Raw genomic sequence first — 27430 nt, 5'->3', positions numbered from 1 at the left:
AAAGGTGTGGGGACCTGGTGTGGCCCCAAGGAATGTCCAGGATGCAGAGATGTGTCCAACCAACTGGCCTCTGCTGACATGCCTCCTGGGAAATGTCCCTCCAGGCTTCCAGAGACAGTGACACACTGAGTTAGCTGGGTAGCCCCGGAGAAAGCCATTGGGAGTTGCTGAACATGCTTATACTCTTCTAATGTTGAAAAATAAAACATTATTACATATAATTTAGAATTTTAATAATGAAACTTATAATAAATTTTAGTGATTAAAATATATACAGTATAAAAGATGTGAGTGAAATGACTTGAATCTTAGCGAGAAACTTCTCAACAACCTGAGCTCCTGGGCTCCTAATGGCCTCTGTTCCAACGCTCACTAATGCCGAGAGCGTCTCACATACAAACAAGGCCTTTCTGAGACCCCCACCTGGGGACAGCTCTCCCACCTCAATTACAGAAGACAAGATGGATGTCACGGCCCTGGACCACCCTCCTCGACCCTGCAGGCAGCCCCAGGCCCACGTGAGGCCTGGCGGGAGGTGGAGGGGCACACGGGCCCATCGGTGTACATGTAAAGTGCGGCAGGAAGTGACTGTCTGTCTCTCAGCTGTCCCCGGGGCACTGAGCCTGCGTGTGGCGGCTCTCGTTCTCTGTCGGGGTGTTTGGGCTGGCGTTCCTCCTGGTTCTCATACCTTACAACTGGACTCCCCACTCAGACCCCAGATGAGACAACGCAGGGCAGGCCGGGTGCTCACAGAGGGCCATCTACAGCCAAACGAGCTTCCTTCAGAGCTTGAGGGCCGCCCAGTCATCACTCACGCCTACCTTCCTAGCACATGATCCTCTCATACTTGCTAATATTTTTTTTGAAGCTAAACATTCCCGAAATGACTTCCCAAACATCTTGGGCAGAAGGCTATGGTGCCACCTCTTCTGCCAGGGAGCTGGGTTGCGGGTGCCAGGCCCCCTGTGGGTGGCCAGTGTCCCAGAGGGAAGTGGCTTCCAGGAGAAGCTGTGTCCAAGAACAGCACCCCAAAGCCTGCTTACAGGGGGAGAGCCAGGGGTGCCCTGGGTCTGAGGTTGGAAGCCTTACGCCCCCCACGGCATCCCCCCATCCCCTCCCAGGGCACATGGGCATCTGCTGGGTGAGGGGAGGGACTCTGTTCCCATCTGGGGCTCCCAGAGCAGGCAGTAACCAGACAGCATCTGGGAGAGGCCCCCACCCAGCTCCCTCAGAGGCATGTAGCCACGGAGCCCCTGGAGTTGGAGGCGTGACCATCCCTGCACCGGGTTCAAAGTCCCAAAGCCCAGGCCACCATCCCCATCCCTGCAGTGCCCAGTGTGTGCTCTGGAAGCTGGGTGGGCACGACTCATCTTTGGAGTTAGGGACACAAGTTACTGTTGGAGACAAATAAGGATTATTCAGAAAGGACCAAGTAATTCAAACACAACTTCATCTCCAAACACAATGTTTGGAATGGATAATCACACAGAACGTGGAGATGCTTAACTCGTGTGACGCACAAACCCCCACACAGTGTGCAGTGTCCCCCTGAACCCCGACTCCTGTTTTTGGAGGTGCTTGGAGGCGGGGCCCCATGACAAGAACAGCGCCCTCATAAGGAGCGGGAGAGGGCTCGTGTGTCGGTCTGTAGAACCACTGTGCGACTCTGGGACAGTGAGCAAGGTCCCAACACACAGTGGCAAAGGTGGGCCAGGTACCCGGACCACACAGCCCCACTCACCTGCCTCATCACAGGGACTGTGAGGACCTGACTTAGGAGGGGGAAGGTCAGAAGGAGGGCGACACTTAGGGGCTTAGACTGGAAGCGCAGGGGAGCCATCAGGCCCAGGCAGCATCCTAGAGCTCAGACACAAACCACACACATGGATTTGTGCACTTTACGGTTAGATATGACCTCCAAGCCCCTGCAAGGGCCCCAGCAGCTTTGATAAACAGAAACGCTGTATAATGGAGGCATCGCCTGCATCCCAGGCGCAGCTGACATTTCCTGCTGCCCAACGCCACTGAGCCTTCTCCAAAGGTACACGGCCGGTCTCACGCCTGCGGGGTGCTGTTTGGATTGTTTTCGGACACATTGTTTAAATGTGTCTTTATTCACCTTAAAATGAAGTTGCTAAAAATGTAGGTTTTTATTGTGGTAAACCACAGGTAACATAAAATGTACCATAGTAACCATTTTCAAATGATATTAAACACATTCACAATGTGCAGCTGTTCCCACCACCCCTCCCCAGAACTTTCCATCCTCCCAAACTGAAACCCTGTCCCCACTAAACACTCACTCCCCACCTCCCCCAGCCCCTGCCCCCACCACCTGCTTTCACCCCCTAGGAACCTGCCAGCACTGTGTCATGCCGGACTGGTCCCTCTGTGACGGGCTCGTCTGCCAAGCATCATGTCCTCAGGTTCACCGTGTGGGACACGGGCCACAACTGCCTCCCCGTCGGGGCCAAGGAACATCCCCTACCTGGGTGGACAGCCTTGTGCTCAGCCACCCATCCTGCTGTGGACACTGGCTGCTCCCACATCTCCGCTGTCAGGAATAGTGCTGCCGTGGGCGCAGGTCCAGACAACTCTTCCTGGCCCTGCTCTCAGCTCCCTGGGGTTTGTACCCAGATGTGGGGTTGCTGGATCAAGTGGCAATTGTTTAGTTTTCTGAGGAACCTCCACACTGTCCCCATGGCTGCACCATTTTATGTTTCCATTGGCCATGCAGACTCCCAGCTTCTCTGCACCCTTGCCCACACTGTGAAGCATCCTCCTGGGGGTTAGGTGGGATCTGGGTGGGGTTTTGATCTGCATTATCCTGAGGGTGAGTTGAACATCTTTTCATGGCCAGTCATGTGTTTTCTTCGGAGGAATGTCTATTCAAGAGTTCTGCCCATTTTTTAATTTGGTTGTTTTTGTTCTTGAGTTTTAGGAGTTCTCTGTATATTCTACATATTAGTCCCTCATCAGATGTATGATTTGCAAATATTTTCTCTCATTCTGAGGGCTGCCTTTTTGCTCTGTGGATAGTGCATTTTCATGCTGACATTTAAAATTTTTCATGAAGTTCAATTTGCCTATTTTATCTCTTGTTGCCTGTGTATCAGTGCCCTACCCAGGAAAACCCCACCAAGTCCAATGTGGTGAAGCTTTCATCATGTGTTTTCTTTTAAGAGTTTTATAGTTTCAGGTCTTACATTTAGATCTTTGATCCATTTTTGGTTAATTTTTGCATATGGTGTAGGTAAGTGACCAACTTTATTCTTTTCTATGTAGACATCCAATTTTCCCAGCACCGTTTGTTGAAAAGATTGTCCTTTCCTCATTGAATGGTCTTGTCATCCTTGTCAAAGTCATTTGACCATATATATGAGGGTTTATTTCTGGGCAATTTACTCTATCCCACTGGTCTATGTGTCTGACTTTATGCCAGCACCATGCTTTGTGGATGACTGTGGCTCATTGTAGTAAGTTTTGAAATCAGGAAGCGTGGGTCCTCCAGCTTTGTTCTTCTTTTTCAAGATTGTCTTGGCTATTTTGGGTCACTTGAGATTCCATATGAAATTTAGGGTGGGCTTTTCTATTTCTGCAAAACAGAACATGGGGGTTTTGACAGGTATTGCGGTGAATCTGCAGATGGCTTTGGGTAATGTGGACATTTTCACAATATTAAGTCTTCCAATTCATGAACATAGGATGTTTCCATTTATGTCTTCTATAACTTTTTCAGAAATATTTTGTAGTTTTCACTGTACAAGTCTTTCACCTATTGCAATTGGAATTATAATCAGAATTATTTTTGCAATTTCCTTTTCAGATTGTTCATTGTTCATGTGTAGAAATGCAGCTGGTTTTTGTGTGTTGACTTTGTAACCTGCTACTTTCCTAAAATTGCACATCAGTTCTGTGTGTGTGATCTTTAGGGTTTTCAGATATAAATCATATCATCTACAAACAGACAATTTTACTTCTTTCTTTCTAATTTGGGTGCCTTTTATTTTTTCTTGCTTAATTGTTCTGATGAGAACTTTCAGCATTAATGGAAGTGGTAAAAGCTAGCATCCTGACCTTGCCCTGACCTTAAAGGTAAAGCTTTAAGTCTCTGACCATTGAATTTGATGGCCACCATGGATTTTTCATAAATGGCTTTTCTTAGGTTGAGGTGCTTTCCTTCTATTCCTAGTTTTTTGAGTGTTTTTATCATGAAAGAGTGAATTCTTTCAAATGATTTTTTCTGTATCAGTTGAGATGATCATGTGTGTTTTTTACCCCTTCATGCTGTTAATGTGGTCTATGACACTGACTGATTTTCATATGTTGAATCATCCTTGCATTCCAGGAATAAACCCCACTTTGTCATGATGTAATCCTTTTAATATACTTCTGAATTCTGCTAGTATTTTGTTGAGGATTTTTGCATCAATATTCATAAGTAATATGGGTCTGTAGGTTTCTTAGTTTTCTTTTCTTGTAGTGTCTTTGTCTGGCTTTGGTTTAGGGTAATGGTGGCCTCATAAAGTCTGTTAGGAAGTATTCTCTCCTTTTCAGTTTTTTGAAAAATTTGAGAATGATTGGTACTAGTTCTTTAAATGCTTGGTAGAATTCACCAGTGACACCATCAGTTCCAGGACTTCTCTTTGTCAGGATATTTTTTGTTATTCATTCAGCCTACTATGTAGTTATAAGTCTATTCATATTTTCTATTTCTTCATGATTTAGTCATGGTAGGTTTTGTGTTTCTAAGAATCTGTCCATATCATCTAAATTATCCAATTTTTTGGCACACAATCGTGCATAGTACTTTCTGTAAATTTTATTTATATCTGTAGAATTTGTTTTAATGTTTCCATATTCATTTCATACTAATTACTCAAATTAGTAATTTGAGTCTTCTCTTTTTTTCTTAATCCATCTAACTAAAGGTCAGTCAATTGTGTTGATCTTTCCAAAGAACCAACTCTTGGTTTCATTAATTTTCTCTGTTGCTTTTCTGTTGTCTGGTTAGCTTATCTCTGCTGTAATCCTTATCATTTCCTTCCTTCTGCCAGTTTTGGGTGTGATTTGTTCTTCCTTCTTTAGTTCCCTAAATTGTAAAGTTAGATTGCTGATTTGGGATCACTCTTATTTTTGAATCTTGTTTATAGCTGTAAACTTCCTCCTGAATACTGCTATCAATACATCTATTAGCTTTCGTAAGTTGTGTTTTCTTTTTCATTCATCTGTAATTATTTTCTAATTTCCCTTGTGATTATTCTTTGATCCATTGATTTTTAAGTGTGTTGCTTAATTTCCAAAGTTTTGTAAATTTTATAGTTTTTCTTCTGTTATTGATTTTATCTCTACCCCATTGTGGTCAGGGAAGATATTTTGTTTAACGTCTACCTTTTAAAATCTTTTGGACTCAATTCATGACCTGACATACTGTCTATCCCAGAAAATGTCCCCCGTGCACTGGAGAATGTGCATGCTGCAGTCGGGTGGAGTGTTCTGCACACTGCTGTTCTTCTGGTTGGCTCGTTGTGTCGTCTGAGTACTACTCTATTTCCTTCCTTCTCTTCTCTCTGACTGTTCTGCCCCTTACTGAGGTCTCCAACTTACTGTAGAGCTGTCAGTTTCTCTCTTCAATTCTTCAGTTTTTGGCTCACATAGTTTGATGATCCGTCATTAGGTGTGTAAATGTTTACATATAACATATATAAACACATATGTTTTCACCCCCTAAATCTTTGTGTTGAATCTTTAATATATAATGTTCATGTTTTATTTAGGGTCTTTTTTTCTGGTATCAGCATAGCCACCCCTGCTCCCTTTTGGTCATTTGCATGGCACATGGTGTGTGTTTTTCCATCCTTTCTCTTTCCATCTATTTGTGTCTTTGGATCTAAAGCAAGTCTCTTATGGACAACCTATAGTTGGACCATGTGTTTTTATCCATTCTGCCAATCTCTTTTGATTGGAGAGTTTAGTCCATTCACATTTAAGTAATTACTCATAAGAATGGACTTGCTTCTGTTATTGTGCTATTTCTTTTCTATGTGCCTTATAGCTTTCTTGTCCCTTCTGCATTCCTGTTTTATTTTGTGTTTACTTGATTCTTTGTAGCAGAAGTTTAAATTATTTTCTCTTCTTCTTCTGGGACTCCTATAGTGTATATGTTGGTCCATTCAATGAGGTCCCACAGGTCCCTTAGGCTCTGTTAGCTTTTCTTCAATCTTTTTTCTTTCTGTTCCTTGGCCTTGACAACTTCTTTTGTCCTCTCTTCAAGTTTGCAGATTCCTCCATCTTCCTGTTCAAATCTGCCTAGGAATCCCTTTAGTGAATTCTTATTTCAGTTATTGCATTTTTCAGCTCCAGGATTTCTTTCAGTTTCTTTTTAGGTTTTCTATCTATTTGTTCACATCTCCATTTTGTTCACACATCATTTTATTGACTTTTTCTACATCTTCTTTAAGTTCTTAAAATATCTTTAAGACCACTCTTTTAAAGTCTTTGTCTAGAAGATCTGCCATCAGGTCTTTTCAGGGATATTTTCTGTTTACTTACTTTTTCCCTTGGAATGGGTCCTATTTTCCTGGGTCTTGTTTGTTTTGTGACTTTTTGTCAAAACCTGGACATTTGGATCTGCCCATGTGGGAACTCTAGACATCAGGTGCTCCCTCTTCCCAGGCTTTGCTACTCTTCTGTGCTACTGGTTTTGTTTCCTGTGCATGTCGGAGGCTGTCTCTGTGCTGAGGATCAGCCCGCGGTGGAATGTAAGGTCTTCTCAGGTCTGTTCTGAGCTGGAGCATCTCCCTGGGCATGTATGATCATTCTGAATTTCTCCTTAATGTCCTAGTCTGTAAGGTCTGGCTCCCAAAATGGGAAAAAGACAAAAATAAAAGGGAGGAAAGGGCACTAGTTCTGGAAGTTACTTTAGCTGTAAGGGGTGCCTTGCAACACTGGGGGGCAACAATGGTTGCCACCTTTGTATCCACACCTCTGTGATCAGGAGCAGCAATCAGCGATCAGAGCACAGATCCCTGATATTTGGAGGATGAGGTCTTTTGTGCCCACCTTGACTCCTGCAAGCTGCTCCAGAAACACATGCTTGCCACATGGCTGGCCTGGGTGGCTGCTACTGTGCTAGGAGCTGAAATTAACTGAAATTCCCCACAATTTTCAGCCCAGTGCTTCCCCCTGGAAGCTGCAAGCCTTCCAGACTCCAAAGTCCAATGTGGTTCCATTAAACAGATCTGCCACACACCTGCTGTCCAGGGAAACAGGACCTCACCTTGCAGGTGCTTCCTATTCAGCCACCTTCCTAGAATCCCCTCTAAAAAAGAGGACCTTATTTAATGACCCTGTAAATAAAGTGACCACCCACTAAAATGCGGTATATTTAACCACATCAAGTGTGGTGTTTTTGTTTTTTGTTTGTTTGTTTATTTGTTTTAATTCTAAGTAATTTTTTTAATGTTTGGGAAACATAAGAAAATGTACATTTTTGTCCATTTTTGCAATGCAGAGATGAATATGGCCTTCCTCAGTTAAAGAAAAAGCCAGGAAGCCTTAAAGGGTGTTTTTGTTTTTTTAAAGCAGAGCTTCTTATAGGAACTTACTGATCATACAGTAGTAACAAGAATGCCAGATATAATGATAATGATGTACACAGTCTCAATAAGACAGGCTGATTACAAACTTGCATACTGTAAAAATATACATATGTGGACAGATGTTGGCAGCAGGAGGAGTAGGTGATGGGATCAAGAGACCATGTGCCATAACATGGCTCTTTTGCCCTCCATTAGGACAAATAACCTCCACTAACTCATAGGTATCCCACACACATGTAAATATGCAGGGGTAAATCAGGACCTCTATGCACACAATATTAATTGGGCTCACTGTGACCTTCCTGTGACAATACCAAATAGCAAACCCATGCAGGCAGCAGAGAGCATCCATTGTCTGTCCTAGGTGCACTTGGAAGATGTTTCACTTGACATTAATACCTGTAAAGAGCCTTTATCTCCTTTTGCTAGGCTTCCTGCACAATTGACATACTCTTAGAGTGGGGAATTTTGAAGGTGGTTTAATCTAGAAGTGATTCTTGACATGTTCTTACAAACATGAGAATGTGAAGAACATATTTTAGCCACACAGCATAAAATGTGGCTCACCTGTCACTTTAGGGCAGCTGCAGAGAAAGTGCAGCTGGATGTCAGCACCTTGGTCTCAGCATTCTGCGGTTCCCACCACTGTCCCAGTAATGAGATGGACACCATGCCTTGTGTCCTTATCCCAGCAGGCACCCGGGTGAGCTCTTTCAGCAGAAAAAGTCCAGAACAGAAGATGCCACTTATTGTTTCTCGGGGTGTCCTAACTAGACCAAAAATAATTTATAATTTGGGACAGTGGTGTTTTTCAGTGTGTGATGCTCTGGAGAACACACAACACAAGAGCTTCCTCCCTCTGAGGGTGTTTGCTTGGGTTATCTTCCCTCACTCTTGGGCAGCAGTGCAGTTTTCTTACACACCCACGCTCACCCTGCTTTTTGCCAGTTATTGTGGCCAGTGCATTTGGGGGCCATGCACGACAACTTAGGCTTAAAGATCCTCTTAGGGAGAGTCCTCTAGTTAAGAAGAATCTTCCTATTAAAAAAGTGGCCATGATTTGAAGCTATACTATGCTATAGTAATTCAAACGCTATGATACTGCAACAAAAATAGACCAGTGGGCCAGTGGAACACATAGGGAGCCCAGAATTAAACCCCTGCATACAGGGTCAAGTAATATTTGATAAGGGAGCCAGGAACATCCATTGGGGAAAGGACAGTCACTTCAAAAAATGGTGCCGGGAAAACTGGATCACCACATGCAGAAAAATGAAATTGCACTCTGATCTTACACCACTCCTCAGAATTAATGCAAGGTGTATCAGACTTAAGATCTGCAACCCTAAAATTCCTAGAAGAAAACAGGGAAGAAGCTGCCTGACAATGTTCTTGGCTTGTTTTTTGTGGTGGTGGTGGTTTTTTTTTCAGGATACGACACCAAGAAAAGAAAAAAATTAGTGGGATTACATCAAACTTAAAAGCTCCTGCACAGGAGGAAAAAATCAACAAACAGAATGGCAACCTACAGAATGGAAGAAAAACTTTGCAAACCATATACTGGCCAAGGAGTTAATATCCAAAATCTATAAAGAACTCATACAATAACAACAATTTTAAAACCCCAAACAATCTGATTTAAAAATGGGCAGAGAACCTCAAAAGACGTTGGTGCAGAGAAAGCATTCTGATGACCAACAGGTCTACGACAAGGTGCTCAGCATCACTAATTACTAGGAAGATGCAAGTCAAGAGCACGAGATGTCACCTCTCACCTGTCAGGACGGCTGTCAACAAGGACACAAGAGACAAGTGCTGGGAGGACGTGGAGGAAAGGGAAGCCTCATGCCCTGCTGGTGGGAAGGCACACAGGTTCACCCACTACAGAGGGTCCTCGGCACACTGGAGATAGAAATGCCACACGACCAGCAATCCCACTTGTGAGTGTACATCCAAAGGAAATGAGGACAGAGGACCAACAAGATACACACTCCCACGTTTACTGCAGAATTATTCACAAGAGGCAAGATGTGGAAACAACCTAAGTGTCCATGGGTGAACGGATATAGATGTGGCATAGACAGACAGACAGACATGAGAATACTATTCTGCCATGAGACTAAAAAGAAGTTCTGCCATTTGCCACAACATGGATGTAACTTGAGTGGACATTATGCTCAATGATATCAGTCAGTCAGAGAAAGACAACTACTATATGATATCTCTTATATGTGGAATATAAAAAGCTGAAATCATAAAAAAGCAGAGTATAATGGTGGTTACCAGTGGCTGGGGAGCAGGAAGAATGAGGGAGATGTTGCCTAAGGGCACATACTTGCAGCTAGTAGATAAATAAATCTGAGACCTAATACCCAGCACAGTGATTATGGACCCTAAACTCTGTTATAAACATTAAACTTACTGAGTGACTAGATCTTAATTGTTCCCAACACTAGAAGTAATGATAAATATGTGACCCAACAGAGGTGTTAGCTAATGCTAGAGTGGTAGTCATACTGCTGTATAAATGTATCAACACAGCACACTGTATACCTTAAACTCGAGGTGTTGTCAAATATACCTCAGTTTTTTCAAAAGAGTCAGTGGGCTCCGTGAATCTAGAGAGGACACTTAACTTCTCCTCCCTGAATGCTGAAATTGCACGTTCCTATTGGGGAAAGAGCACTAAAATCGAGGACCTATTTTATTGGCAACTTAGAATGCAAACTATTTTACTTTTAAACTTCTAAATTTGAAAACAAGACAGCCTAGGTTAAATAGTATAGTTTTCCAAAGCTGCAGGTGCTCACTGTGAACTCAGCTTTTCTGCTTGAAATACAAACACAACTTTCTAGAACTCCCAGGCGGGAACACTACTGGCCTGAGGATTTGTGATGAGCAGAACTGACCAGTCAAGGTAATTTTTTCCTCTTGGTGAGGGTTTTAAAAATTCTAGAACAGATGTGTTTTTCCAGTCCTACACTGGCAGTTTCACGCCAAATGTCTCCTGAGAGGCAGATGCCACACCCAGGAACCCACCCTCACGCATCTCACTGTACACACTTCAGACAGATGTGGACACGCGCAGGATGCTGTGTCCACTCACCACGGGAAGAAGGCTTGACTGGCCTTCTGAAAACCTGGACGTGATCAGGTGCAGGGAGCTTGGCTTCTAACCCTTGTACGGCTGTTACCCAGGGATTTTGCTAGGATGCTGCCTGGGGCGGGGGCTGGGCAGAGGGTCCTGGGGCTCCTGCGTCAGCGACAGCGGCTTCCCTGTGTGGCCTTAGGTGTTTCCCTCAACACTGAAGTTAACATTTCTTAAAAACTGATGGAGAAACGTGGATACAAGGTGAAACCTAAGACATGCTTTCATCGGGAAGTCTCCTAATAATAATCTAATTCTGTTCCTATTTTAGAAAGGGAGCGAGCAGACTAGTTCTATTTGAAAGGATGAGTGGGACGTGGGTGAAACGGGGCGAGAGCAACGCTGGAGGCCCGGCCAGCCTGGGGGCCCCCTCCTGCCGAGCAGCCTCGGCCCCTCCCCGGGGCCCGGGACGCCCAGGGCCTGCGCCGGATCCCGGCCGCTGCTCCTCTAGCACCAGGAAGGCAGCGGGCGCCCGCACGTGGCCCGCAGCTCTCTGGGAGACGCTGCCGTGGGGTCGCTGCCTCCCGGGGTCACTCTCCCCCAGGATCACTACCTGTGGGGCCACTGCCACCAGGGGTCCCTGTCACCAGATGCTCCCGAGGGACCCGGCCTCCAGCACAGCCACGCCCCTTCCTCAGGGAGCCCCACTCCCTCCCGCGGCGCCCTGGGCGGCCAGGCCTCACCACAGCCTCCTGGGCGGGCGGGAGCCGCCCTGGCGGAAACCGCCCCTCCAGGCTTCCCACTGATTGGCTGAACAAGAGAAAGGCCGGCAGTGATTGGTCAGACCGGGCACCTCTCGGTGCGCACGCCGAGGCCGCACCTTCTTCCAAGGCCTCTGACCGGTGGGCTAACGCGATTGGTGTAGACGCGTAGGCCCGCCCCGCCCCTGACGGCTGCGCGACGTCACTACCCGGCGTGCCGCGCGGCGCTTCCTCTCCGCCCGCTAATGTTTTGGCCGAGTCAAGATGGCGGTGCAGGAGTCGGCCGCCCAGCTGTCCATGACCCTGAAGGTGCAGGAGTACCCGACCCTCAAGGTACGTCTGCGGGGCAGGCCGGCCGCTCCTGGCGGGCCTGCGGGCCGCAGGAACCTGGAACAGCGGAGGGGTGGGGCAGGGCGGGGGCTGCGGCGCGGCCTGGGGCGCCGGGCGGAGCTGGGGGTTTTCTGGGTCGGGCTCCTGAGGACCGGAGGTCTGCGGGGCCTGCAGAGCCGGGCTCCCGGGAGCTGGGGGTCTGCGAGACTTTTAGGGCTGGGTGCTGGGCTGGGGGCCTACGAGGCCGGGTGCCCGGGCATCGGAGTCTTGCGGGGCCGGGGGCCTGCGGGGCTCGGGGACCGGGCTCCCCGGGAGATGGAGATGTGCAGGGCCGGGTTCCTGGCGTCTGGGGCCTGCGTCTCGCGGGTGTGGCATGTGGCCTCTGAGCCCCTGCTAGGCCTGCGGGGTCTTCGTGCCTGGGCGCGGAGAGCGTGTGCCTGGCGGCCCGCTTTGTCCTCCGGAGCCTGATTGTGGCCCCTTCATCCTAAAAAGGGCGTGAATTGCGCCAGTGACAGCTCTGGGGGTCAGCAGGCTAGTGACGCCGGACGTCGGACGTTGGGAAGGATGCGGGGGTTTTGGGGGTGTGAGGTCGCACGCCCCCAGCCACAATGGCCGAGCTGACGCCAGGCGGTTGTCCAGCTGTCTGTCCTCCCAGAAGCTTATGTCAGAATGCTGGCTTCCGGTCACCAATTAGAGAACCTGTAAGGAGGGATCTGACGACTTAATATAGGACCCATTTTGTGGACTCACCAAACCTGAAATACAGCCCTTGCCACTCGGTTGCCAGTTGCTTGAGCTTGGACGGTGGTTTAGCCAATCGAATTCCATTCCGGGTGAAATTGGTGTTCCTACCAGAAGGACAGGTATTGCTTCTTAGTAGATGACCTAACAGTTATTAACTGGGTTGGAAGTAAGTTCCTTAAAAGGTCAAGGTCACAGCCTTCCGAGGAGAGTGTGGACAAGCATTCCTCAGCCTGAATTCTTTTCCTGGGAGTCAGGGGACTTTTCCTCTCCTCCCAGAGGTCTCCAGAATCTCCGGCTGCCTGAGCGGTGACCGGTAGTGGTGGTGCTGGGTGGCCGGGTTGAGGTAAGCTGAGCCAGGCCCCTGGGGTTTGAGGGCTGCCCTGTGCTCGCACTTCCGGGAGACCTGGGGGAAGGGAGCTCAGCGTTCAGTTTCCTCCCAGGCGCAGGGAAGGACAGCACCCTCACTCAGGGTGAAAGAGGTCTGCCTGTGGCTGGGGGACAGGGTGGGATCTCCCTCGAGGCACCCAGTGTAGACATCCCTACTGAAGTCAGACCACCACCGCCTCTCCCCAGGAGAGCAGAAGCCAGTTCTGTGGCTCTCTGCCTTAGCCAGGGAAGAGCAGCCCCACTTGCTGCTGACATGTGTGCCAGACCTCTTCAAGATGTAGGTGGTTGGTGTTTCTGTGCTCCACTCTGAAGACTCTGCGGCCTGGGAGGCTGCGACGCCATGCCGCCCAAGGCCCCCAGCTAAACATCCCTGGGCTGATGTTTGTCCTGTCTCTACCGCCTACCTCAGAAAACAGACATCCATGGAGGAACCGCTTTGTCCCCCTCGGCCACCATCAGGCCTATTATATGAACTGACAGCAAGAAGTTTCAGAGAGCAGAACTGTAGTGGGCGTCGTTTTTGTGCTGGCTGGTGAATGTGGGACAAGATTCCTCCTTCGGATTCTCCTCTCTGTTTCATGATGAGGAATGTAGTCTGAGTTACAGAATTACCAAGTAGCCTTTGATTAAAATAGTCATTTAGGTACTTATACAGGTGATGAGATAGTACAGTGTCATTTTAAGTGCGCTTTCAGATTAAACAAGCGTTCTACTTGTTTTTTTTAAATAATTTTTAAGGTAGAATTTTTGCAATTAAAGGAGCTATTTCCACCATTTTCCCTCACAGGTTGCTGCGATCCGGTATCATAATTCCTCTGTCGTGTTGACATGTGTGTCATTGCTGAGTTAACATTGTTTTTCCTGGAAGTTTTCAGGAGTAATTCCTAGTGGATAATGAAGTTTGACTGGGAAACGGGGATTCTTGACTGAGAAGCATTTGTTACTAAACAGAACTTGGGAAGATCTGACAGCTTAACTGCTCTGCTGTTCAGTCTTGAGCAGGGGTCCTGACCCACGTGCAGCAGGACTGGGGGTGGTGCATGGCATAGATGTCAGGGTAGAAGGCCGTGGGGGCCAAGGGGCTGGGGTTCTGGGAGGCGTGCGTGTTCTTCTCTGGTCCGAGGAGCGAGCGTGCACCGGACCCTTATTATTGCCCTGATGGGCTGGGGATTCCTCTCTGCCGAGGCTTGGCGGCTCTGGCAGCTTCTGTGCAGCGTCAGGGCTGATGGGCTCCTGGGTCTGTGGCGAGCTCTGGTGCTCTTACTTCTTAGGAGGTGAGACTGGAACGGGAGGCCAGGAGGTGCTCTGCCCTGCGCACGCTCTCACTAGCCCTCTCCTGTGGCAGGGTGCACCAGCCAGGCCTCTGCACCCCCATGGACATTAGGGCCAGGTGTTTGTCATGGGGCCATGGGTTGTGGATGTTTAGCAGCACCCCTGGCCTGTGCCCACCATGTGCCAGGACCCTGTCCCCAGAGTGTCTCCAGACTTTGCCAGGTGTCCCCTGGGGGGCAGAACCACCCCTTGGGAACTGCTGGAGTGGATCTTGCTTTATGGAAGTTGTGCTTATGTTCTTATGATGATGGGTGGTCCGTGGGGCCGCGCTCTAGTGTTGCAGCCCTGGATGGAGCCTTTACCATTGAGTGCCCTTTGGGGCCAGGCTGCAGGTCATGCTCCTCAGGCCTCCGTGCAGGGTAAGGGAGAAACCTGGGCGTGTAGCCCAAAGTTTTGAACTGTAAGCTCTGTTCTAATTATATTTTTTAATGCTTTTTTCTGATTATAAAAGTAATTTATGTTTATTCTCCAAATTACTCTATCGTCCCATTAATATGTTGGTGCATTTCCTTCTATTTTTTTCCCTTCAGGCAGCTGCAGTAAAAGATACTTGGAGGCCTTCCTTATCACTTCCCAAATCAGGTGGCAGTCTGCACAGCCCAGGATGGGCCCTGGCGTGGGTCCCTGGGAGGCCTGGCTCTGATCCCTGACTCCCCGCCTTGAGTATCACCTGGAGGCGGCCTGGTAGGGAGTCCCCAGCCCAGTTCCCCTCTCCCCATTGTCCTCTCCTCCTCACGTGGGGCAGTGTCTGTAGGTGTAGTCTCCTGGGTCTTTGAATTCGCTGCAGTGTAGTGAAATGTTCTGCTTTTAACTTGGTGGCCGTCTTACTGACTAGGTGCTGCGCTGCCGCGTCACAGTCTGGGCTTGTACCTGCCGTGGGAGGTTCGGTGCCAGTTAGGTGCTACAGTCACAACATTCAGAGCAGTTTTCCAGACTCGATCTTGGCTGGACTTAGGGGAATGGTGTGCTCAAGTTTGAGAAGTGCTGGTAAGCATAACAGCCTGGTCACATTGTGACCTCGATGGTGGCCTGAGGCTGGGTCTTAACTTCTTTTTAATTTAGACTTTTTGAATTCCACGGCAAGCCAGGCCCATCCTCAGAAGGCAGTTGTGTCCCGTTACAGACACTGGTCCTCCATGTGGTCTGTGAGTACTCAGGTCACGATTTCCTTCCTGTCTTCAGGCCCAATCCTTGCCAGAACCTCAGAGCCCTGTGCCCTTCCCTGGAAGAGCCCGACGTTGCTGCTCACTCCACAAGCAGAGCCAGGGCACGGGGAGGTGCCTGTCTGCCGCATGGCCCCGCCTCTGGCTCTCTTTCACGCTGTGGGCTGGATGTTCGACCATCCAGGCAGGGCTCAGCCCTGATGGTGGTTTGGGTGGCACAGGTCTATGTGAGGGCAGGTTGCTCGCCCACTGCAGGCTGCCTGTGCGTTTAAAGGAGTGCTGTTTGAAACAAGTCGGGAGAGAAAAGGCTTTCTAATACCCAGTCCTCTAGTGGGCAGCTGGAGTTGTGGGGAACTATCTGCCAGCCCTCAGCCAGAGGTAGCCCCAGCTGGCAAGGAGCCCTGCGCCCAACACACAGGTCACCTGTTGCCTGGCCAGAGGCTGGAGGGGTCACTCAGCTGCTTCGAATCCTCAGCACAAAGCAGGCGGCTAGGCAGCTGGGTGGGACAGCATGGCCGCAGCTGGGGGCGCCTGTGCCCCAGCCACTGCTGCAGTGCTCAGAGAAGTCAGGTCCTGTCCTGGCACTGCTTGCTTGGTTCCCCAGGTGCACACCCGCATCTCAGGTCCTTTCACAGCCTGATGACCAGTCAGGTTAGTGGGACAGCAGGGCTCCGGGCCTCCAGGGATGGATGCGCATGGGCGGCCTTGGCATGGTGGACACTTGTGCTGGGGAAGCAGCTCTGTGGGTGGTTGAAGTCTGGCGGGCCATGACACTGTAGGCACGCAGTCCCCTAGGTTCCCAGAGATGCACAGAGGCCACGTTCGCGGGACTGCCGAGCGCCTGGGCCGGCGCTGCAGACTGCAGGTGTGGTGGGCTGCACGGGGCGCAGGTCAGGAGAGCCTGTTGGCACCAAGGAGAAGAGGCCAGTGGCCGCAGGAGCTGCTCAGCTCCCGGGCAGAGGTGCCGTGGGGATGGTGCTGACCCAAATGTGGTCAAGCACTTCCCTCTGGACAGGGCAGCTATTGTCCTCTTGAGGTGCCTGTCTCCTAAAGTCTATGCCTGGGGATCGGGTTACTTTGAAAAGTTTCTGAAAGAAGGATGTGCTGTTACCATAGTTACCACATAATAGTGCCTATGTGTTGTCACTGAACGTTCGGTCTGATGTGGCAGAACGGAGAACACCCAGGCGGGCTTCTCGTCTGCCAAGCAGCAGTCCTGACGGACTATGTTGCCCAGTGGCCCACCTTCTGAGTGCCCCCAGGCCCCCACTTCTGCATCTACCCCATGGCATTCGGCTGTGCTTGGAGTCCGCCCCTTCTTGACTGTGGCTCCAGCACTTGGGTCTCCTCCCTCCTGCCTCAGTTTCCCCTTTTAATGGGTCATCCAATCAGTGTGCACTAGTGGCCCCACCTGAACCAAATCCCTCTGTGGCTCGTGTCCTCTGGCTGCTGCCTCCTTGCTCTGCCCCTCCCTCCTGTGTCTCTCTTCCCGGTCTCCTCATGTTGGACTTTTGCCCCCAACAGTGTACCAGAACTTGTGAAGGTAACTGTGACAGTGATGCTGAAGTGGCGTCCCCAGCTGTCTGCTCACCTAGCCTGTGGGGTGCCTTCCTCCTGCCCCCACTGCTCACCCAGCATGCCCTGGCTGTTTTCCCTGCACCCTCCAGGCCAGGGTCCTCCCAGTCTTCCGTCAGTGGCCAGCCCTGGAAGAGGTCTCAGCTCCCCTCGGCTCCACATTCCTGCCTCCAATCAGGTCTCTCCCTGAACTCCCCTGGTCAGAAGGCCACCTGTTGAGTCTCTACAGGTCTGGGAGATGCCGCATGCAAAACCAGAGGGTGCCTGAGCCTCGCCTCCTGGCCTACACTTGCCCCTTAGCACCCAGCCCACTGCCTCAGACAGCACCCTCCTGCCACCTGTTTGAGACTGGTTCAGATCCCAGTGATATTCTTGACACCTGTGTTTCCCAGTCCTGCAAGCCCCTCATCATTCCCGCTGGCTGCTGGGGCTCCAGCCCCATCACCTGGGCTGGGTGGGGGCAGAAGGTGCCATGGCGTTCCCTCTGTGGGGCCTCCCAGAAATACTGTTCAGCATTTATTCTCAAGCTCAGACTCCAGGCTTTAGGGCTGGCCATTTCTAGCTTCAGACAGACCTTGGAGAAAAAAACATTGTGTTGGAGGGCTCATTGCTTCCCTGGCCCTGAATGAAATTGGGGTGCGTGGCTCCTGCTGTGCTCTGTCTTGTCCTGTTCTGTGTTCACTTTGATCTCAGTCTGCCTGCGGCTTGTTCTGTCAGGTGCCCCATCAGAATTTGCTCCAAGGCCTGGGGCTGCATTCTGGCGCTTGCCGCACTCCCATCTCCTAGCTCACGGGAGGCACAGTAAGGAGCTGCTGGTTACATGGGTATCCCTCCCTCTGGTTGGGAAGTTCCTCCTGTGCTTATGGCCGATGCACCGTTGGCTTCTACTTGACCACAAAGGGATAGCCCCGCGGGAGACCCCCTGAGCTGGCCACCTTCCCTCTTAAGCGGCTTCTCAGCCTGTTCACCTCATCAATTCCTGGCAGCACTCTGGCGGGGTCTCCAGGGAACCCCATGGTGCAGCTCAAGACCCTGATGGTTTTTTGGTGTGTGTTGCCTGCCCCCTCTTGCAGCGTGCACAGGTGGCCCCTCCTTAAAATGCCATCCTCTCTGACTCCCAGGACACCACACACCGTGTTCCTCACCCTCCCCTCAGCCCCTCCTCCTCTGAGCCTGCTGACCCTTCTCTGTCTTGGCAGTCGTGTGTGGTCTCATGTGCTGTGAGGACCCTCTAGGCATGCCATTGACTTCCAGGGGGTCTCCTTCCCAGCCCAGAGCCCTGGCCCTGTTGGCCTGTCAGACATCCTCACCTGGATCTGCGGTTCTCAGCACATGTAAGTCCTTTGCAGGCGTCCATCCCCATCTTTCTTGTCTTGGTGGGGGCAGCCCTCCACGCAGCTCTGACCCCTCTGTTCTCACTGCTCACATCCACACATCCTGTTGGCCTGGCTTTAGAGTACCTCTGGGATCTGACCACCTCTTTCTTCTCTCCTGCCCAGCACCTCCCTCTCCGTGTCCCTGCTGTGCCGGCACCCAGCATAGCCACCGGGTTGCCACATGACACCATTATTCTGCCCTGGTAGCTTCCCATCTTGCTAGGGGTAGAGACTGAAGTGGTTAGGGTGGCCCCTTCAGGCCCTTTGTGGTTTTCCCCCTGCCTCCCTGCCACCCACTGACCCTCAGCCACGACTCCCAGCATGGTGGGCCTCAGCCTCTGCACTTGCTGGCCTTGCCCGGAGTGGTTCCACCAGAGCCCGTCTGGCTCGTGCCCTCTCAGTGAGCTTTCCTTTCTTAAACTGGAAGCCGTGTCCCACTTCTCCCCGTTTTTCTCTTTAGCTGTTACTGCCCTCTGGCGCACTGCATTTTGCTTCTCTGTCTCTTACTACTAGGACTGTAAACTCTGTGGGGGGCAGAAAGGAAATAAGTCAGTTAACAGACCAACTACTCATGCTATTTTGGCATCATGTCCAGAGAAGAATTGAAACAGGAATAAGTGGATGAGACATGCTATGTTGATGTACCCAGAAAACATAGCAGACTTGCTGGAAAATGGAGGCCGGCCCTGCAGGGACTAGAACGTCCTGAGGACAGGTCTGAAGACACTATCTGACTTGTCTGAGTGCTTGTGAGGTAGTTCTCATTTACAATAAGGGAAGCACCCAGGAGGGCCAGGCCCCGCTAGACACCAGAAACAGATCGCTGACATTACAGTCTAGTTGCAAAACTGCCAGCTTCCCTTTCTGTATTGCACCTAACAGTGAGAAAGCGTATTTCGCTAGTGTCACGTGTGCAGATGGACCCTGGTGCCTGGACTGGTTCGCGTGTTGTGTTTGGTCAGTGAGCCGGCCAGGGATGAGGGCTTTGGGCGGTGGAGGCAGGCGAGCCTGGTGCTCCCTATCCCTCGCTGCAGTGGTTGGTGCCCAGCTGCACTTCAGTGGACTGCAGAGAGACTGTGGGGTGCCCGGGGAGTGGGGAGGTTGCGTGCTGACAGGGCTCCTCTCGCCTTGAGCTTTGTCAGCCACATTGTGAAGTGGAAAGTCTGTCTCACCACATCTCTCCAGAAGCTGACCAGAAATGTGTCAGTTTTCAAGAAGCCTGTTTAAAAGGGGATTTGAGCCACTCCTGTCCCTGGTGAGCCTCCTGTGGGCGAGCGCTGAGCTCAGGTCAGGCAGGATAGTGTGAAGCCACTGCGATGTGCAAGGCCGCAGCCCCATGCCGCATGCCAGAACGGGAGCCAGAACTCCCCAGGACATAGAAGGATGTAAACTGCTGCTCGTGGCTCTGTCCCATGCTTCAGAGGATGTGATTAGCTTTGTGGTAAATATTTAGAAATGCCTCCTGAGGTTTCTTAATTGTGAAAGATAAAAGACTTCATGTGTTATGGGAACCCTTCCTTCCTGTGCTGGTGATGACAAAAGAAAATGTGTTTCTGCGTCACATTCTGCCAGACGCTCCAGCCAACAGTGCAGAACCGGAGATCTGAAGGAGATTCGGACCAGTGTGGGAGGCTGCTGAGCCAGGGAGGGGTGCAGTACGTCCCACAAGCCTCAGCCTCGTGTGCTTGCAGGCTTGTGTCTGTTACGCCGAGGAGGAGAGTTACTTCTCGTGAGTCACTGAAGGGTAAGGACATACTGGAGGAAATGCAGTTCAAAATCAGCTAACTAGAGAAATCCTGTAATCTTAAAAGCTGTAATGCAACAGGTTACCAAGGAAAAATTGAGTAGATTGGATGAGTACAAATATAAGTCTTTGGTGTAACCTGGTAAGATAGAATCAGAATTTAAAAGCAAATAGCAAACTTAAAAATCCACCAAATATGAACCTTAAAGAGCTGATTCAGATGGATGAGAGAGACCCAAGGCCTCCTGTCCTGCAGAATGTTGGACAAGAGGCACAAACAGAAAATTTTGAGTTGAACCAAATACTGTTGCTATTTTGTAGGTTAAAAAAGGATGGCTGGACAGGCCATCATGTAAAGAGACTCAAGAAAACTTCCCATACAGAAAATGCCAGGCCCAGATGGATTCACTGGAGAATTCTGCTACATGTTTAAAGAAGAGTTAACACTGGTCCTTCACAGACTCTCCCCAACTCCGTCTGTGGGGCCAGCATCACCAAAGACATCACAAGGAACTTGCGGACCGGCTCCCGTGAGCAAATGCTAGAATGCTGGCAAACCAAATCTAATGACTATGGAAGGAATTACGCACCAGGTAATCCTGCAGCTTGCCCCAGGAGTGCAAGGTTAGTTCAACTCGTGACAGTCTGTGTGATACCCTGCAGAAGTAGTTTCAGAAAAGACAGAGCCACATGATCATCTAGTAGACACAGGAAAAGCACATAATCCAGCATCCTTTGCTGATAAAAATGGTCAACTGACAGGAATAGGAGGGGCCTTCCTCAGCCTGGTAAAGGGCGTCTATGAGAAAATCACAGCAGATGTCATGCTCAGGGTGGAAGGCCCAAAGCTGTCCCCTGAGATCAGGGATGAGATGAGGACATCCACTCTCGCCATTTCTGTTCATCATCCTGGAGCATCTACTCAGAGCTGTTAAGTCAAGACAGAGAAATAGCAGGCATTCTGGTCAGGAAGGAAGAAGTAAAGCTGCAGATAATGATCTTGTGTGTCATAGGCGTGCACACACACACACACACACCTGTTAGCACTAATAACCTACTTCAGCAAGGTTGCAGGATACAAGATCAGTGTACAGAAATGTGTTGCATTTCTGTATATATAGGGTACATGCATATGAGGGCTGTATGTATGTGTGCCTTAGAAGTGAACTGTCAGAAAGGAAACGAGGAAATAGCTACTGCTATCACAGCAGCACTAAATATAACGAAATACTAATGTACATAAATACAAAACTGGGAACAGCACCTGCCGTTGAGACACCAGTGCTCCCCAAAGTGATCTACAGGTTCAGCACAGTCCACATCAGAACAGTAGCTGGCTTTTTTGCAGAAACTGACAAGCCGGTCCAAAAACTCATCTGGAAAGGTAAGGGACCCAGAATCGCCAACGCAGTTACCTGAGACAGCTCAGTCTGCTATAGCAAAAACAGACGGAGTGGCTCACACAACAGGTGTTTATTTCCCACAGTTCTCAAGGAAGGGAGTCCAAGGTTAGGGTCCTCGTAAGGATCCTTCTCTGGTTTGCAGGGGGCCACCTTGCTGTATCCTTACATGTGAGAAATAGTTGCTGACCTTTTCCTCTTAAAAGGACGCTAATCCCACTGTGGAGGTCCCATAACTTGTTACCTCATCCAAAACTAATTATGTCCCAAAGGCCCCAACCCCAGATACCATCTATTGGGGATTAGGGCTTCAACCTATGAATTTGGGACAGGTGGGGGTAGGGACCAAACATGGTCCATAACAGCCTTAAGAAAGAACAAAGTTGTAAGGCTCACATTTCTTTTCAACAAATGGTGCCAAGACAACTGGACATCTACCTGCAGAAGCATGAGTTGCATCCCCACCTCACACATACAAAATTGACTCAAAGTGGGTCAAAGCCCTAAAAGATGTAGCTGAAAACAAAGGTGTTCGTCTCTGATCAGGTAGTGGCCCTCAGGTACAACACCTCAAGCACACGTGACCGGACACCAGTAAATTGGGCATCATTGAAGTGAAAGGCCTGTGCTGCTGAGGGCTAGTCACAGATGAGAGAGTATGCACAAGACACGTGAGGACCTGGTGTTCAGAATGCATGAAGAGCTCTTACAGGCCAGCAGCATGCAGACAACCCGTGAACATGAGCAGACAACTTGAACAGGCTTCTCCAGGGAAGATACACAAAGAGCTAATCAGAATGTGAGAAGCCGCTCGGCATCAGCCGTCAGTGCAAACTGAAACCACCTGAACCCATTAGGGTGACGGCAGTGAGAAAGGTGGACGGGGCAAGTGTTGGATGAAGATGTGGAGAAATGGTGCAAATGCTGTGGGAAACAGCCTGGCAGTTCTTCAGAATGTGAAACCGTTACCATGTGGTCCAGCAGTTCCACTTCCAGGTGTAGCCGCAAAAGCAGTGAAGACATGTCCACACAAAAGCCTGTATAGGAATCTTTATAGCCTATAGGAATTCATAATAGCCAGGAAGTGTAAGCAGCCAAGATATCTGTCAATTTATGAATGTATAAACAAGTGGGGCACATTCGTGTAGTGGATGCTCTTCAGCCATAAGGAATGAAGCTCTGCTAATGTCCTGGGTGAACCGAAAACACTGTGCTAAGTAGAAAAAGGCAGGAGGCACAGAATGCATGACTCCATATAAGGCAGACCTCAGGTGCTGCAGGCTCAGCTCCAGACCACCCCAGGACTGCAGTAGTGAGCCACATGAACGTCTCAGCCTCCCCACGCACATTCAGAGCATATGCTACGCTAGTCTGTTAGCGCGCAAGAGCATCGTGTCTAAAAGCCAGTGTACACTCCTTAATTAAAAACACTTTGCTAGGAAAAAACTAACTGTTGCCTGAGCTTTCGGCAAGTTGTAGTCACTGATAACAGATCTCCATAATGAATAGAGTTATAATGGGGAAGTTTGAAATGCTGTGAGAATGACCACAGCATTGAGTTGAGAGAGATGCAAAATGAGCAACTGCTGTTAGAAAAATGGCTCCAATAGTCTTGCTCAGTGCAGGGTTACCACACAAGCCTTCCATTTACTTAATCATCTTATAGTCTTCAGTTTGAAATGTGGTATCCACGAAGCGTGGTAAAATGAAGCCGTAAGTTGGGGTGTGCCTGTACGTGACATGTCCAGGGTGGGCAGATCCTACAGGCAGAGAGTAGATTGGGGGTGGGTGCCTTATGTGGGAAGGGCTTTAGTAGGCAACTCGTTGCTTTCTGGGGCAATGAAAATGTTCTAAAAGTAGACCAATGTTTGGGAAATCTTACGATTTTATTAGCAACCACTAAATTGTACACTGTAGAAGGGTGGATCATGGTGAATTATATCTCAATTTAAAATCGGTAAAATAAAAAATGATGGCCTAGCAGCATTTTTTGTGTGATTCAGCTTAGTACACCACTGGAGGACACTCGGGCACAGTGCTTGCCACTTCACATCTGCAGGCACAGCACTGCACACGTGTGCAGCTAGTTTTTAGGACAGAGCCGTAGGAGCAGAAGAGCTGGTCAGGTTAGGCCAAATTTTTGTGCTCCTGTCCGCCTCCTACCCCACCAGTGATGTGAGTCCAGCTCTCCCCAGACCTCTCAGCGTGTTTTGTAGCTGCCCCATGCAGGGCAGCAGCCACCAGCCGTACGTGCAGCTGAGTGCTTGAAGCATAGCTGGTCCAAACGGATGCATGCTCTCAGTGTGAAACAGACTGGGCTTTAAAGGCTTAGTACAGAGGGAAAAAGGAATGTGACCTCTGGTAGTTTGTACTGATTGTGTGTCCAAGTAACTGACTTTAGCCTTCTGTTTTTTGTCTGTCTGCTTCTTTGGTTGCTGAGATGTTTTAGAAAGAAAAGGCTTGTTGCAGTGTTCTGTCCAGAATTAGAGTGATTTACTGATATTGTGGACTGACTGTCACCATCGTATTTTGTCTGCTGCTCCCTGTACGTTTTCTTTTTCTCTTTCCTTTTTGGTGGATCAATAAGGTTTTCTTCCATATAATTTCCTTTTGTAGTTTGGCAAATTTACAGCCACACCCAGTTGTGACAAATCAAAAATGTCTCCAGAGAGCAGTCACCCAGGGGAGAACCGCTCTCCAGCTGCACTGCCCACGTCAGGAAGTCCCCTGGACGAACCCCCACGGGTGCACCGTGTCTCGCTTCCCTCGCTCTGCCTGTGTTGGGGTTCACTGAGCTGTACCCCATGTCAAGTAGGCCATCGGTCTTGATGGCCCTGCCAAGTCATGTTCTTTTGGATGGGGGCCCCACCGTCTGTTCACCATCCCTGTGGATGAAGGCTGGAGTTGGTTGCCATCTTGGGCTGCTATGAATAAAACTGGTGTGAGCATTTGCACCCCAATCTCTGTGGGTCTTACATGTTCACCCCTCCTGAGATCGGCGCTGCTGAGTGATGGGGCAAGTGTGTGTTTATCCTGGCGGGTGTCCTCAGGTTGTGCGCACCTCTGCCAGTGGCACATCGCAGGGGCTCTTGGCCTGGCTGACCCTGGGGTTGGCCTGTTGAATTTGAACTGTTCTTGGCACATGGTAGCATCCTCTGTTAGTCTGGGTTCTCCAGAGAAACAGAACTAATAAGGGAAAAACAGATCAAGACTTAGAATTGGCTTACATGATGGTGGAAGCTGAGCAGCCCCCGAGATCTGCAGTCAGCAAGCTGGAGACCAGGAGAGCTGGTGCTGAGCTCCAGTGCGAAAGCCAGTGGGCAGAGCCGACGTCCTAGCCGCAGTTAGGCTGTCGCGGGCTGGGTGAGGCCTGCCGTGGTGAAGAGAGCTGTCTGCTCTGCCCAGTCCACCTGCGGAAATGCTGTTTCCAGACACACCCAGGATCGTGTTCGACCAAGTGGCTGGGTACATCATGGCCCAGTTGGTGACACACGAAGTGAGCCTCATGCACCCCAGTGTAGCTCTAATTTGTATTTCTCTGACTAGTGATGCTGCACATCTTTATTATTCACCCTTTGTCTTCTTTTGCAAATTTTTGTTAAAGTCTGTTGCATGTTTTAAAAATGGGATTGTCTGCCGCATTGCTCTTGGGTTGTAAGGCGTCTAAATGTGTTCCCGGTCACAAGTCCTTTGTCGGATTTGTGTACTGCGCGTAAATGTTCTTCAGTCTGTGGCTTACCTTAAACTGTCTTTCAAAGAGCAGAAGTTTTAGTTTGGATAAGGTCTAAGTTACCCATTTTCTCGTACAGTCAGTGCGCTCTGTGCCCCATTGAAATCTTCCCCGCCCCAGGCCTGTGAACATTGCCTCCTGTCAAGCTTACATTCAGGCCTGTGATCTGTTTGGAGGGAAATGGGCGCACTGCCTTCCCCAGTGGGTGCCCAGCCTGGCACCATTGTTGCAGAGCCAGGCCCTTCTGCCCATCGTGGTTCCTTGGTGGGGCACAACGGACTGTGCATCTGCACCTACTGCTGGCTGTGCCCCCCTCACCTCCCCGTGCGCTCCTAGACCAGGGCCACACTGTCTTCACTGCTGCGGCTTTACAGTCAGTCTTGAAATCGGATACTGTTGCCCATATGTTGGCACAGTCCTTTAGGGGTCCTTTATTGGGTGAAATCCACATGTGAAATTGACCATCTTCATCACTTTAGTGTCCAGCGGTCTGAGCTGTGTGCACATCGTGTGCCTCTAGACCTTTCTCGCCCTGCAGGACTGCACCTCTGGGCCCATCTTAGTCTGTTCCAGCCGCTGTAACAAAGTAGCACAGATTGAGGGGCTCGTGACAACAAATCTACTTCTCCAGGTTCTAGGGGCTGCTTTCACGCTGGCCTTGGACCCCATACCAGTTGCTTGGTGCATGAACCAGATGGGGGGCGGGGATCAGATAGGGTGCAGGCAGCAGAAGGTGGGGTCCTGAAGCCTAGCCCTGTGCAGCCCGTGGCCGGGCGCAGACCCTGTACTGAGCTGACAGTGAGTGCTGGGAGCCGAAAGAGTGTCTGACACCCCCAGGTGGCTGTGGGGGCCGTCTCTGCTGTGTGGACTGGGAGCCATGTGAAGAGCACAGCGGCCCTCACCAGAGGCCCTTGGAGATGCTGTGGGCTGTTTTGTTAACTGCACCCCAGAAGTGTCCCCGACTGTCAGTTGATTTCATCAAAATATGCAAGAGTTGAATTTGACTACAGCCTCACAGCTTCACTTGGAACCTCCTGCTGATGGTGGAGGCTGCAGGTCGCCCACTTCCTTTCTGGGTAAGGTTAAGGGGTTTCCTGGCTGGCTTTGGAATCGGCTCTGGGCTGAGCTCTCCAGGCTGATGTCAGAAAGCGGGGGGTGCATGTGGGGCGTTGGTGTAGTCCAGTAAGTTCACAGGCACGGGCTTGTGCCTCACATGGCTGTGTCCCACATGTGTAAGGCTCTAGCCGGCCATGCGGCTGCGTAGAGCAGCTGGCGCATGCTTGGACTGACAGCGTGTGCAGACCTGTGACCTTTTCTCCTTTCTGTTAGGACTGTTTGATTGTATTTACTGAAGTACAGCTTTACTACCTGAATCTGATAAAACCATGGAGCTGCTGTTCAATGTGCACCATGCACCGTGGGATTCGCCTTGCTCCGTCTCTTAGTAACCTTGCCGTACCGTGTCTTATGGAAACGCCAGTTCAGGTCAGACCAGCGATGCTCAGCCATCCCACGCAGCGCGTGGGCCAGGTGGTGGCCTCAAGGCCTAGGGTGCCTGTAGCGGAACTGGTGGGGCTGTGCGCTCCCTGCAGTCCTCCGTCCTGGGCAGTGTGAGGGACACCTTCCTGTCTGTGGGCTCCTGGCAGCCTGGAGCCAGAGCTTGTGCTTCGAAGCAGTAGGCTGATGCCTGCACTGGGGTTGGAGGGGTGGCCCCACATTCTGGAGGAGCACACAGTTGCCGGGAAGCCTCCCACCGCCTCTTGGCTTCTGCTCCCCGTCTGAGAGCTTCTCACGTCTTGGCCAAGACCGCGGCAGGGGTCCCTGTGGGCCTGTGTGCTGCGCTGTGTTGTTTTCTTCTGAGGCATGTTGCGTGGAACCAAGGCTCTGGGTGGGGTGCTTCTCCCCGTGGACGTGGAGATCAGGGCATCGTGTTCACAGCTGGCCATCTGCTAGTAGCTGCTCCATTCCCTGTGCACCACAGATGCCTGGGACGGGCCTGGGAGGTCACGGATGGCAGATACCGCTGAGGACTCCTGACACCACCTTTGTGGCAGTTTGCAGGTGTGTCAGCGTCTCAGGTATTGTGTGTGTTGTGCCATGTTGAGGGCAGCCCGTTGGTGCTCCCATTGCAAAGAATCCCCGTCTTGGTCGCACCAGGCCATGGCATGGCTGTAGCAAAGACTGAGTGTACTTGATGCC

The 27430-nt window shown here is 50.1% G+C and overlaps 1 protein-coding gene across 5 annotated transcripts in view; it reads left to right on the top strand.

Moving 5' to 3' along the window:
• Positions 1-11631: 11631 nt before the first annotated feature.
• Positions 11632-27430, top strand: part of MAEA (macrophage erythroblast attacher, E3 ubiquitin ligase) — a 33350-nt gene continuing 17551 nt past the window's right edge. For 2 of the 5 annotated variants that reach the window (XM_057502063.1, XM_057502062.1), the window contains exon 1: positions 11632-11783. In XM_057502063.1, coding sequence (XP_057358046.1) covers positions 11715-11783 — 69 coding nt within the window. In that variant the 5' untranslated portion in view covers positions 11632-11714. Of the gene's footprint in view, positions 11784-14773; positions 14928-27430 lie in introns of those variants that run through there. The other 3 variants (XM_036921462.2, XM_036921461.2, XM_036921464.2) reach the window with 2 other exon arrangements.

This window comes from Manis pentadactyla, chromosome 5, assembly GCF_030020395.1.
Source record: "Manis pentadactyla isolate mManPen7 chromosome 5, mManPen7.hap1, whole genome shotgun sequence".
NCBI lineage: Eukaryota > Metazoa > Chordata > Mammalia > Pholidota > Manidae > Manis > Manis pentadactyla.
Note: the sequence above shows the minus strand (reverse complement) of the source record. Positions and strands in the feature narration are given on the sequence as shown.